This window comes from Wyeomyia smithii, chromosome 2, assembly GCF_029784165.1.
Source record: "Wyeomyia smithii strain HCP4-BCI-WySm-NY-G18 chromosome 2, ASM2978416v1, whole genome shotgun sequence".
Classification (NCBI taxonomy): Eukaryota; Metazoa; Arthropoda; class Insecta; order Diptera; family Culicidae; genus Wyeomyia; species Wyeomyia smithii.
Genome location: NC_073695.1, coordinates 201,143,281 through 201,157,864, shown reverse-complemented (window position 1 = coordinate 201,157,864; position 14,584 = coordinate 201,143,281). Strand labels below are relative to the sequence as shown.

Sequence of the window (14,584 nt, the reverse complement as noted above, 5' to 3'; positions counted from 1 at the left end):
GAAAGCAAGTAGAACAGAGCATTTCCAAAAAAAATTAAAAAAAAACAAAGTATTACATTCAGCGCTATGGCATTTTATAAGCATTGAATGAGCACTAATTTTTGATACCATTGCATTGTAATGGATTGTGATGGCTAGGAAGCCCATTTTTATCACCACACATAAAAAAACAATTTGTTCTGCTGACTTTCAGTTTAAACCGTTCAATCTTTTCCTATGCCACAGCATGCAAACAACTAATAACATGTCCCTATGAGAAATGACAAGAAATGACGGAAATGCAAATGCGGATGATTTATTTATCATCCAAGCATCTAAACTATCAAAAACATTCAACCAACTTCGCATATTTACCGAGAATATCAAAATAGGTGTAATACGTAACTCAATACATATCAAAAGTACGCTGGATGTAAAACCGCACAGCTGTAAAAAAGCTGCCATTTCCCAACATCCAAATAAATTTCTAACACAAATTTCTGCATCAATACGAATGCGGTATACGAATGCGATAGATTGCAAACCGCGATGATGTCGATGGATTCCGTTGGAAATTGATTCTATATTCATCGTATCAGTTTGCGGCACAGCAGCAATCGTACCTTCACAAGAAATACCCGAATACATAGGACACGGGGATGTGACCGAATAAAACTTTCCCTAACTACATGCATTTTTTCCAATATTTCCCATGTACCATACAACTTTGGTAATTGGTTAACTGACTGTAAAAAAATGTGACAGCGCTGAAAGGCCAGTGTAACCCACGAAAAACTATGAAACAGTTTATTTTGTCGTAAAATGAGTGTTAGCAAGAATGTTGCATTTTTTTACGACCAGAGCTATCATACGAATGGAATGAATAAATGTAAGTCCACACGTGCAAAATCCGAAGCATGGGGAATCGCAAATGCATGGAATCCAGTTTAGCAGTTCAAATGAACTTATTTCACGCGCCACGTGCAGTACGCCTCACGTGCTTGACTTGTCACATGAAGTAAATCGATTTCCCTATTTACCGTCCTCACTAGCGTTGCCCTAGGGCAGTGAACCAAAATGTTGAAATGTCGCTGATCTCACTAAAAAACTGGGATGCAAGCCCAGTGGGTTCGAATGAAAATTCTGATTAAACTTCAATAGCGTCATCCAGAAATATGTCAATCGTTCCATTTTTTGTAATCTAAAAGCAGGAAATAGCCCCAAATGCAAGATCCATCTGCACCGTTAGTGCTAGCCGAATGAGTTTTATTGGCCCCCAGCGTTTTCCTGCGTAAATTGAGTCCTTTCTTTTTTTGCATCCCGTTTGTAAAATTTGGTACTCTACCGTGCGCGTGCATTCGAGGACGTCCACGAATTCACGCGCGAACTAATTGTCTCGTATCGCTAACGAAGCGCGTCCGTAAATATGAATATTTTGTGCGAAGTATAAAAAAAGTTACTAGGCCGGCAAATTACAGTACCTCATTTTTTCATTTATGTGACACACACGACATAAAGGTGGTTCTGCTTTTGAATACAAAACAGGTATCAGGTTACAGCCCTAGAAAAAAAATACACATAATTTTCGGAACGATCACCGCAGATTAGGCTCAACAGTTGCTAGTCTCGTGCATTAAAATACACTGTATGAGCAATATTTCAATAATTTAATTTACCGGAAATATGATAAATATGTATAAAAACTATTTTTTTTATAAAATCAACGCTAAATAGAAATATAATGTTTAAGTTTCTTGTTGGAGTCTTAATTTTGGGGTTAAAAATCTAGTTAAAAGGTTACATGAGCAGTTCAGAGCAAATGTGGAACATGTGCCATTTTTACACTTTTTGGGTTTTTTTATTGGTACAGAACGCAATAATATACCATAGAATCCAAGAAAAATCGAGATCTGATATCTTATACCAGATTTATAACCGAAACAATTTTCGGCGATTAACATAACCACCATATTTTCATCGTTGAGAGCAAAATGATACATATCCAGTCTGAGCATGAAGAATGCATTATAGCTCAATAATCTTAGGACATAAAACATTCATGTCTTCAGCAAAGTTGTGCAAGTGATTGAACACTTCAAGATGATCTGTTTGTTAAGGAATTTTGTCACTACGTGGCGCTAGTGTACATGTGAGTATTTTGTAACAGAAGACATTTTACCTATATAAGATCGCTTCGTATACTTGTACTCTCTACTACGCAAGAAGAATGCAAATGGTCTTATGGCCGAAAGATGCTCAAAGCTTTGACTGTGACAATAGTTTTGTATCTTGGACGATACTTCGATCAAACCATCGTTTCCCTTCTAGTTGACCCCACAGAAGTGGTTTCAAGAAAACCGGGAAGCACTAGATCACTTTTAAAAATTGATGCATCTCCCGAAATCCTTCCAGTGGTCACCTTGAATTATATTCTTGTCAAAAGATCTTTTTCCTTCTAGTTGACCCAGCAGAAATAGTTTCGAAAAAACTGGAGAGCTCTATAGCTTTTTTTTGAAAATTCTCCAATTATAGGGTAGGTCCACATCTTCCGGAGGGTTGCCTGGTGGCCACCTAAGTTCATACCCCGACAAAAGATCATCTTACTTCTAGTTGACCGCAAAAGAGTGTTTAAGCAAAAAAAATCAGAGAGTTCTAGGATACCCAGATCACGAAATATTCGGAGTTGGTCCACTTTTGTCCACAACATATTCTGGTTGTCATTATATTTCCCATAGGGGCCGTTCCTAAACAACGTGGTCATCTTTTGATCACTTTTTATAGCCCCCGAACCCCCCCGTGGTCTTTCGTGGTCTTTTGGCCTACCACCCCCCCCCCCCCCCCTGCCGCTCAAACCACGTGGCCTTCCATATGTCAAGTGCCAAAAATTCGCTTAAATTTTTACTTTTTTATTTTTCATTCATTTTAACTTTCAGTACATTTTATATTTCTACAACGCAAAAGCTTCATTCTTGACTTGGTGGTAACAATAAATTAAGTCAGGAAAACAGACCACGTGGTCATTTCGTTAACCTCCCACCCCCGTGCGCGGTCTTTCGGGGTCTTTGGCAAACCCCCCCGTTCCCCTCTTTATGACGACGTGGTTTAGGAACGGTCTCATAGAACAAACGTGGTACATGTTTTTCCATTAAATTTTTTGCAAACTTATTAACCAAATCTTGTTCAAGCGAGTAAAGGCGCTATATTATTGGTTTCAAAACCCGAACATGAGGGAGAAATACCTATGTTCCATCCCAGGAAACTGTTCAACTTTCTTAGCTTTGTCACTCCCAACGAATTATATGACTTATTACATACATGCATGGAAATCATTTAAAAAAAAAATGGTAGATATCATTTTCCAGGATCCTTTCAAGTACTGACTGTTTGAGTGTAGACTAGACTAGACTAGACTAGACGTATTAACCAAATCTTGTTCTGTCTTCATGCATGTCATTCATGTTTTGAAACCTGCCAGCACAGATTTGTTGCAATTATGTTGGAAAGAATGTTGAAAATCATTTACTATTCAAGTTTTTTTTTATTGCGTCTCCTAAAAATTTACTTAATGGCATATGTACCACTTTTGCTCCCAACGGCCCATATAACCAAGATAACAAAAATTCTGAATATTTTGGCGACTATCTCACTCAACAGCAACCACACTCAAAGAGAAATGAAAGGTTTTGCAGGTAAGCTCCCTTTCCCCAGTGTGTTTTGTTTTGTTTGAAATGTCGCATTGTCCAGTTCTAACTGAACTTCTCAAAAATTTTAGCGAAAAATTTTGGTGAATCATCTTAAAAAATCTTCCGCTTGCTGTATATAATGTACTATGTATAGTTTCCTGCAAACCTTAACAACAGTTCGCCAGCAAAGTAGTGGAAGACCGACCAAATCACTGGAGAAAAGGACTTCCTTCTTCTTGTCTAAATTACAAAGTAGGCAGTGTGACTTTGCACTCGTATCCAGGTGAGTTTTAAATCTTGCTTGCACATTTATTTTCGGTTTGCACGTAAACCCTACTAACAGTGCATTACACTTGAGTTAGATTTGAGTTTGAATCCTGCATAACAACAATTGCATAAAAAAAAAAAAAAAAAAATGAGCGGGGGCCTAGTGTGGTTGGTAACGTCTCCGCCAACCACGCTCGACGCCTGGGTTCGAATCCCACCGCCGACATAGGTGTCGATGGTTGTGAGGTGGCGTGATCCACTCACAACCAACCCAACTGGTCTAGATTCAATCCTAGCCGACACCGGGAGATTTTCTGAGGCGAAAAATCTCTGGGATCACGCCTTCCATCGCATGAGGAAGTAAAGCCGTTGGCGCCGGTCCGTTAATAAACGGGTCGTGAGTTAGGGTCCTGGGTGTGGAGTTGCCTCCCTGGGCGTCGGTGATTGGCCACAACAGTGGCGGAACCAGACCGACGGAAAATAAGCGAGAATAAAAAAAAAAAAAAAAATTGCATAAAAATCGAATTGCGATGAAATTCGCGCCGCGTCTGCTGCAACAGTTTGTTGCATTGTCTTTTGAAAGCACAAATTCGATCTAAAAACAAAACTCATCGCGTCACATCATCGCCTGCATCGTTGGATACATCGTGCACTGCATGCATTGCACGCATTTGAACTCAATCGATCAGAGTGTGCGGTGCAAAAAAACTATCGAGAGGAAGCAGATTCAAGTTGGATTCAAATCTGGAAAAGTGTTACTCAGTTCAACTTTGCACGAGTTCATGCCATCACTGCTAAATTATTCTTCAAGTCCTATCAATCAAGATGTACGCTGGAACGAATGTTTGAATTTTTATTCCGTTTCGTTACAAACAGTATGCCGATAGAGGGTATGTCAATTTTTCAAAATGTTGAACAAAATTATCGCTCTGGAAAAAAATTACCTTTTCTCATTTTTCTCGAGGAAAAAGGTATATAACCCCTTTGCTGCATCTATCTGATTACACAGTGCAACATTTTTTATTGCCTTGGCTGCTATGTATGATTTTTTGATGAAGTTTGATGCTAAAACAAATTTCACCGAGTTTGAACATATTTCAACTTACGGGGCAATAATGGCGCCATTTTGAAACTTTTAGAAATCGAAAATTTTCGATGTTTTTTCGACGCCATTTTGTTACAAGATCAAATATCAAAATTCCATGAGTTTGTCCACATATCAGCATCTTCTTACCCATCTTTAAAATAAAAAACAGATCTTAAATCGGACAAAAACTGAGCTCAAAACGGTGATTCTACGAAACCGGTTTTGGCATGATTTTAGTATATTTCACAGAGCAAAATAATATCGAGTATGTATTTGCATTAATGGTAATGCGCTAATATCTAAAAGTGGTAGTCAAATTATATCTTATATTGAGTAAAAAAGTCTCATAAATCGATTGGCAGGTGTCTGATCTACGTGAAATGTCAGCAACATGTCGATTTTGCCCCAATTCCCCTACAATACTAAATTAGGTTTATATCGACGATAAATTAACTTATTTGAAATCTGTTTAATGTAATACCAAGAGTGTAAGCGATACTCAAAGATATAATAACAATTTGGCATCACATGGGCCTCGTTTTTTTGCGGGGAGGGGGTCGCATTTTTAATGATACACTTGTGAAATAAAAAAAAGTCAAAACAACAAAAGTTTAAATAAATAATTGAAGATTTCAAAATAAATGGACTCTTACTTATAGTTTTTTTCCTATAAATCAATTGTTATATCTGGAAAGTTTGCAGATACTTTGAACGGATTTGTAACTTTCAAGAGATTGTTTTTTTTTATATTTTCGAATATCGAATCAGCCTTTCTTGCTAGGGTTTACAATCCCGGGAAATACCTTCTCCCGGGATTCCTGGATCCCGGGAACAGAAATATTGATTCTCGGGATCCCGGGACTCCCGAGTTCCTTGAAAAGTTCCGCAAGATTCACTATATTTTTCTATGCAACAATGCAATGGAACTACATACCCTATCAAACACGAAACTGTCGAAACTTTATAGCAGCTCTAAAGTGGCATTACACAAAGCAAATATTTGCTTGAAATGACGGCCAATATTTGTTCGCCTGGTAATTACAAATAATTAGCTTCAATTATTTGTCAAAAGTATTTGCTGTCTTTTTCAGTAAACGAAAAATCAGGGCATTATTTGGTTTATGTATGTCATTGAATTTTTTTATTGATAAAATTTTCGATACCTGTAAATTGATAAAAAACTTTTGAAGTCCGTAAATCAATGCGACCGTTTTTAAAAAAAATTAATAAAACTTAAAGTCAGGGTTGTGGCTGAGATTTCATCGTTAAAATCGTCTTTGCAGAATAATTACGTAGGTATGCGAATGCTTTAAAACTAACTTTTTTGTCGTATTCAGCTGATAACAGTCGTATTGAACTGATTATTCAGTTTTCTATTGTTTCCTTCCGATTAGTCTCAGTCTTTCACAGGAAACCGGCAAATGGCAGAATAACGTTCCAGTCAATCAATCCAAATTCTTACACGGAATCCTGAGCAAATATTTGCTATGGTGTAATAGGATAGCATACCGTCGGTTTCGTGCAACACTGGCACAACTCAAAAATCATAGTTCCGAGAAAAACGCGATTGATGGTTAACGTCAAGAATTTAGTTTTTAATTTTCAAGAAAACTTTGAAGTTTAGTATTCCCAATCCTCATTCAACGTTTTTGGGTCTATTATGCACATTTTATGAGCACGTTGTACATGATTTGTAGTACAATAAGTGCCTGCTCATAACTGTTGATTTTTTGTGAGTTTTGAAACGGAGTTTCGTGGGAGAAAAATTTACAGTTTTGGCATCGTTTGTCATCAGGAATTCAAAAATGCAAAATTTTGAGTTGCAATGTTTTGCCCAAAACGGCAGCATATTTTTCATTCCAGGTTCCCGGAAATTCCCGGGAAATGAAATTTTTTATTCCCGTTTCACGGGAAATCAATTCTCGGGAATATTGCAAACCCTAATATTGCGTTTTGACCTGGAAGTATTGCTCTTTAATATTCCTTATATAGGTCGGACTCGACTATCCGGAGACTCGATTATCGGGAAACTCGATTATCCGGAATTTTATTTTTTTGGTGTTCGTTGGTTTTTGATTTTTATTCCGAAATTTTACCTTTACCATTCCTTCTGGCATATTTGTGACAAGTTATGTCACTTCCGGTATGTTTGGGACATGTTCGAATAAAGTGAAAATAATCAATGCCCGATTTATTTTTTTCGCTTCTCAAGATTTTACCTCTTTTCGCCTCAAAAATAATTTCTAAACACTAAACACTGTAATTAGGGGATTTTTTGTTACAAAATCTACAGAGTCTGCAGAGAGAATTAATGTGTTGCTCAGCGACTGTACGTATTTTTATTTTCAGCCTCCCCTGGAAATCAATTTTTGAAATATATGTATTCAACAACACTCGAAAGAATAACGTTTATATCTGACGATATTATGCCTGAAGTATTTTTTTGTGCAAACAACATGTATTTGACAAGGCACAAGCATATCGTGCTTGTTGAAGTAGTACCAAGAATTTCTCGTAATGCGTCAAAGTCAGAATTAACTCTATATCCTCGAAAACCAAATCCAATAATACTTACATTATCATAATAAATGGTTTTGTCTTATTTAACTCTGACTAAATCAAATCTATAATATGAATCTTACTTTCAAAATAATATGGAAGCCCTAACAAAGGTTCATCAATTGGCAAACATAAAAAAATATTCCAAACAAAATTATTAACAAGTTCTAGCAAAAAATCGTAGCAATTATATTTTTGTTTTTTGCTTGACAATTTTTTTTCATTTGCCTACAACTTCATTCACTGTATTACAAAGACAGCTAATATACGTTTATTATGGTAAAGCTTAGAATAATAATATATCATCTAACAATTTCGAATGTAAAAAGAGATTCTAAATGAATCTTAGTAAATAAACAAAAAAATCACAAGCATTCGCACGCTCTTACTCTTCTATAAATTTGTATATTTAGGAATTTACTCTTTCGATACTATCCGGTCACGATTATTCAGTGAAAATCGAAATAAAATTAAAAAAATTTCCGTTGCAAAAATTTACAATTCTTGTTGAGTAATTTATGGTAATTATTTTTATGAGATAAACTTTCAATCGCCATCAACAGCAGCATTGCAGGTTTTCCTCTATTGTACACGTATAGAAAAGTACGAACAAAAGTGTACCACTGCAATACGAACAGTACCGCTGCAGTACGGATAGAAGTGCTGAAATGTACGAATAGAAGAGTACCGCTGCAATCATAGACGACAAGCCCTGCGGTTCTTCACTCCACTGGCACTGTTGCTTTTACCGGCATGTTTTCTTTCAAGACATCAGTTTTTATTAGGTTTTGAAAACAGGTTTAGAATTTGTTCAAGAATGGGGATTGTTTCAAACTTTTTGGAAAACTTTTACCTTCGAGACATCATATTAGTCTAAGCTCATGGGAGCAAAAACAAATTGACCTATTGGGACGGGGAGACCCTGTCAATTTTTATTTCGATATTGATACAGAGAATATCACAGGGAACGAATAAGCTAGGAATGCTCGCATGTAATTTGTTCATTATTCGCGTAAATTTGTTATTGAAACTTTTTATCAATTTTACCGCTTAGCAATGAAATAAGAGTGATAACTAGCATATTAAAAAACTGTTGTACATTTTATCTATCCAACAACATATTGGTTATTGTTATCCATCATGTGGTTATGCTGTTATTAACGTTTGAAATCTGACGCAACATTTGCCAGTTTCATTCCAAATTTTACAGAATGCATCCCAGAATAGTAAACAAAGACGTAGTCCCACGTCAAAAACACTTCGTTCTTCTTGTCTAAATCATGGTGCATGCCCATTGGTCAATCAGGACGTGTATCTGAACGGATATTTGAAGAAAATTTCGATTACATTTTTTCAAAAACATTATGCCGATAGAATGCATGAGCTTAGGCCAAATAAAGCATCATCACATTACGCTAAAAAAATCACTCACGTTTCTGAACAACCACTCGACCCCAATAGCTGCCTCAATATCACTCAATCGAAGATTTCCGTTGGGATTTTCAATTCCTCAGTGTTAAGAATTGACTGGAAAGCAGCGAACTGCAAACACTTGGTTGGTAGAATCAGGAGATCCATTCGAAAAGTCAACGTAAAGGGTTCGTCGGAAAGCCGATTACGGATCATTCTCAAATGTTCATTGATTAGTTTGTGTTAATAATGTATGTCATGCGAAATAAATCAGTTTTTCTTTGAGTATATCTATCTTTTGTTGACAGCCTTATAAAAATTCCCTCATCGCACCAAAGAACGCATTAGAAGACAACATAATGAAGAGCTTATACATCTACCGTAAGACGATCTCAAATTGGTAATTGTATCGAAACAGGAATTAACAAGTATTGGTATAGTTTTCGGTCGTTTTGAAGTCTGTGTATAATAAACAGAAGGTCGAGTTCCGAATCGGAATGTAGCACCGTTATCAGTAATTAAGTACACTTTTCACTATTGAAATAGGCCAATCTACATGAAATGTAAATTGACCTTAGCAGATAATTTATAGAAGTTTTCGAATATTATTTAGCCCTTTCAAATTTATCACCATCGCAATCAACTGTACGAAAAAGATGTTTTGATGCATGGACGTATGCTTATCATTCTAACCTACGCAAATTAGCTACCAACCCAATCAAAGTCTACCTTGACGCAACCATCGTCGCCTTTAATTGCGCCCTGCCGTTGCCACTACAACCCTATCTCTTCGTCCCTTCGTTCCCTCAGCCCGTAAAACACAACAACGTGTGCCATTATTAACTTTCCCAATGCGGAAAACTCTGTCATCGTTATCAGCCGAAACAACACAGTGCACATTACCACCAGTAACCCCTCCGGTACGCTGCCAGTAACAATAGCAGCGGTAGTAAAACACATTCATATATATACGGCTACATATATAGGCAACCATACTTAGAGACTCTCGAAAAACCGCCATCAACCGTTCGAAACTAGTTCATACGGTCCGCCGGGTTTCGCCTTGCATTTTCTGCTAGCTGGGCACCACCTGATTTCTCCCTGCGTCAGCCACCGCCAGGTGGGTCGATGGTGCGATATGTACCACAAAAGGATTCGGTTAGCTTTGGCTCATTAAAAAGATACACGACTATAAATACACGACTATAAAAATAGCTCTGATTTAAATCATGTGTCAGGTCATGGTACAAAACATCTGGAAGGGGGAATCCAAAAATATGAGATAGCTGGTCTAAGTGATAATAAAAATGATTCATTTACGTGATATTAGCTGTCTAGTTTTTATGTTTAGATGGACTGTAATGAGAGAAAATTTCATTCCCGAATATGTTGATGATAATATTCAATTTAAAATTTCTAATATAAAATGAAATTTTACACCTCTGTGCCCAACCTGCAAGATCGGTACACCAAGTGTCGCCCACTTGCGATGGTGTGGCCACGGACGGTTGTTAGGGCCGAGCTGTTCCGAGATGTTGATCCGTAATGACAATAGAGTAAGGCGGGGCGAAGGTTTGCGCCGAGCAGTTTTTTCGCCTTAACTCTTTCAAATCAGAATGCCTTGCTTGTTGATGTATGTTATGAAAGTTTTCCGACAACATATATTTCTTACAAATGTGTTAGGTAGACTTAGTGGTTGTTAATCGTGAAGTCTAGTGAAACAACAAACTCCATCCCAAAGCCTTTGACGGGCTGATACCAAGTACCATACCAAATTTTGATACAAACTTTTGCCCCACAATGAATTTACCATTTCTGTTTTTTTTGTTCTGTTATTTGTTATCTCCACATCGCACTACCTGCATAAAACCATTTGTGTTTACATACGTGATCAGCTGGTGTTATGATGTGTCAAATTCATGCACTGTTGCGAGTTTGTTTGCTGGTACGTTCCAATAAGGCTAATGCCAACTTTTGCCCCACATAACTCTAATGGTGTTGAGTGTGGTACCGGTACCATGGATACACGCAAAATTTACGTCTTTTGCTTCAGAAAATCGCACACTACTGTTAAGTATATAGTACTACGCTACGCTTGTTAGCAACTAACCATCCGCAAACAATTTACCATTGTACTGCAAAGTGACCGCATGCTAGGTAACACTTTCGCAGAAACAAGCATTAAGCTGATGCGGGCTAACTTTTTAAAGCAATTCTGAGAGATATGTTCAGCACCTTTCGCTGTTAACAAAAAAATAATGAAAATTGCAATTGAAAAACCTAGACCGAATTGACTTCAATTATTTCCATGAACGACAAAGTAAAGACTCAATAATCGTCAAACATCTAACCACGATCAACAGCCACTTAATCGATTTTTTTTTATCTTTTTGTCACGATGGAAAAGTTTCGAACAAACGTAACAACTAACCTGCAGAAGCACGTAACGGTCTCTTCGACGTCCAGCGGAAGGATGATACTGGAGCCACCGATAATCTTGCTGAGATTGCTGGTCGAAGCAGAGGACGGGCCACTTTCATTGTTCGGAATCGATGAGTAGCGAACGGAAAGGTTCTTAGAAGCCGAGTTGGTACGGTTGGTTATGGCGTTCAGTACTGCGGTGGTCCACATTCTGGACAAACTGTTCATAATCCGAGTGCACAACAGAGAAAGTGAAACTGCATTCGAAAAGCGCAAGCACCTATTTTAAAGTCAGTTTTATTCTGTTGAAGAAACAAGGAGAGAATCACGGAACAATCGGAAGCTAACCTTTATCATCTAAATACACACAGATATGCCCATTAACAATAAACAGCACAATCATAACACATCACTTGTAAGCAATTTAATCACTCCACCACCTTCACACACTCCCTACGTGGACACCTGACTGGACAGGGTGGGTACCAGCATTCGCGCTGTTCCGCGAACGATTGCCCTGTGACATGGAAGAAAAGGTACGTTCAAGCACACCGAAATTGCAATCCGCTAAATTGAATTTTGAACAACCACGACACACGGAGGACAGAAGAACAACGCGCGTACGCAGGTAAACAGGCACAATGGATCGCAGAAAAAAACACGTGAGCTAACACTAGCCATAAAACAAAAAAAAAAATCCACGCACCCAACCACAACCGGGAATATCGAGTAAAGAAACCATATGTTGGGAACCCGTACCGTCAGAAGCACGCAAAAACCGACGCTTCCAGCCGTGGACTCACGTCCATACACACTACCAGCTCCGTCGAAGCACAATGCACACGCCGTTCAATGATAACCGAGGCTACCGCCACTATCTGCCCCGCGTTCATTCGTCTGCATTTCGGCCACCAACAGCAAACGGATTATAAATTGCTTACAAACGGCGCCGCTCTCTCTTTCCTATTATTTCTTATTGCGATATACTGTTGTTGATATTATTGTTGTTGCAATCATTGTTGGTTGAATAGAAAAATAAATCGACTTACTCGCGCAGGGTTTTCCTCGCGCAATCGGCGGTGGTTCGGTCCGTTTGCGAGGAACAGCAGCTTTTTTTTCCCGAAGCCAAACCAACCGAAGCCACACACCGCATCCGCGACCGTGAGCAAACTTTTCCAGTCCACCTTCTCTTGATTACTACTGTCTAGGTGCTTTATTGCGTTGTTAGAGGCTCTAAATTAATGGCGACTACGACAACGACGGCAGACTTCCTCTTCGCGCGCGCCTTGGCGTAGAGGTTTGTTTCTACACATTCTTATCAACATTACGCTAATTAGTTTGTTTCAACTTTCGACGGTCGATGTAGGGGAGGCGAATGAGATTTTACTTCAAATATCAAATCAATGTTATAAATCTTTTTTTTATATAAATGAAATTGCAATTGTACTGAAGTAAATTTACTATAACTATACCTACTAAATTGAGAATTAATCTTGATAGGTCGCGCGTGTTGAGTCTCCGGACACTCGACCGTCATGAAACAGATTGGACAACTTTACGGCGCAGGGATAGCTGACTGATGGTAAAAAATATTAGGGCCTTTATTATTGCGATTGTTAAGGTATATAGCATTTTCAAACTTTAAACACGTTTTTCTTAAAACCGTGTTTTCAAACTCGACGAGCAGTAGAACTGAATAAGTTCATATCCGATTGACTTGAAATTTTAACTGCTTCTGTATTAGATTTTCTAGTGAAGCACACACGGTTTTAGCGATTGATTAACAGCAACAAAAGTCATAAACAATTGAGGTCGATTTTTTTGTCGAAAAGCATTTTTTTTCTCAAACCGTTGCCATTTTGCGAAAAAAAAAATTCTAAAGATAAAATCATGTGTACTTCACTAGCGATACTTATGTAGATAATGAAAAAAAATTTGTTTTGATTATAGGTGGAGTTGGGCACGACTTCTGCTGCACGCCGCAGCAGAACTTTCAAAAAAAAAAAACGATTCACGGCAATCGCTACACAGCCGCCATTTTGTAAAAAAAAGTAGCAATTATTTTTTTTTTCATTCTCCAAGAGTTGCTTGATCCAACGATATAATATTTATATAACTTACATCTCAATAATCCTTAAAAAAAAACAGGACAAAAGTCTTGTTTTTTTTTTTGAGCATTTGGTGGATATTACCCCTTAAGGCATATGCGCAGAAGTGTTTTTTTTATCAAATGTAGCCCTCTATCAGCCCCTGACATGGCTCCAACAAGGAAACAATCACCCGGCTGATCATAGAAGCACAACTAGCTTATTTATATTTGATACCCGTTCAAACTAACAGACGGTAAGAATGCCGTTGGGGCCACGCATAAATATGAGGTTTATATCACGAACAAGACGATTCACAGGCAATGGTGCTTCACAAAGCGAGCTCTGCTGTTTATTAAGGCACATAGACTGCCGATGATCGCATTTTCATCGATTTGAGAAAAATGCGTTTAAAGTGTGTTTCATGTTTTAGTTATTTAAGCTGTTGAGCGTAGTTTATACCCATTTCAACGGTATAATATGACAAGACAAAATATTGATTTTTGTGAAAATTTATGTATAATTTCGCGTTACTTTTGTTTTGTTTAATTATGGATTCAATCAAAAAGTTTTACGGCAACAAAAATTAATGTAGGGGGAATAGGGGCATAATGAGCACCCTAACTTGGTTGCTGATTTAAGCATAGAAAACGACAAAAATTTTAAGCTGTCTTTAGTGCAAAACTTGAATTAACTATCTATAAATAAAGGAACACTATTCACAAATTGAAAAGTTTATCGTATAATGGTGAAAAACACAAAATAGATTCATGCATCAAAAACTAGCAATCAGTCGATGTGTGGGGCACAATGAGCACCCCACTGGGGCATAATGAGCACCCACGGGGTATAATGAGCACTCTTATAGAACATATCTTGAAACTGTGTAGAAGTACAAATAATGGGCCAACGTTTGTCGCGAGATGCCGTGATACTTGGCGGCTTGTTTGGTGAATGTCCCGTCGCGCCTTATGGTGGCCAAATCTGCCTGCAGTCCCTTTTTCTGACCGATTTGGTCTCAAAGATTTTCTAAAATATGTTCGCACCATCATTATAAACAAACACAGACTATGGAAACAGACAAACTCACA

At 37.8% G+C, this 14,584-nt stretch overlaps 1 protein-coding gene across 4 annotated transcripts in view; it reads right to left on the bottom strand.

The window, feature by feature from the left end:
- Positions 1–14,584, bottom strand: part of LOC129725424 (MOB kinase activator-like 2) — a 229,218-nt gene that overhangs the window by 193,680 nt on the left and 20,954 nt on the right. Inside the window, exons 1-2 of one of the 4 annotated variants that reach the window (XM_055681249.1) lie at positions 12,456–12,472; positions 11,417–11,708 (exon numbers count right to left, since the gene is read on the bottom strand). The exons of 1 other annotated variant lie outside the window; for it this stretch is intronic. In XM_055681249.1, coding sequence (XP_055537224.1) covers positions 11,417–11,634 — 218 coding nt within the window. In that variant the 5' untranslated portion in view covers positions 11,635–11,708; positions 12,456–12,472. Of the gene's footprint in view, positions 1–11,416; positions 11,709–11,775; positions 12,011–12,455; positions 12,597–14,584 lie in introns of those variants that run through there. 2 more of the 4 variants (XM_055681248.1, XM_055681256.1) reach the window with 2 other exon arrangements.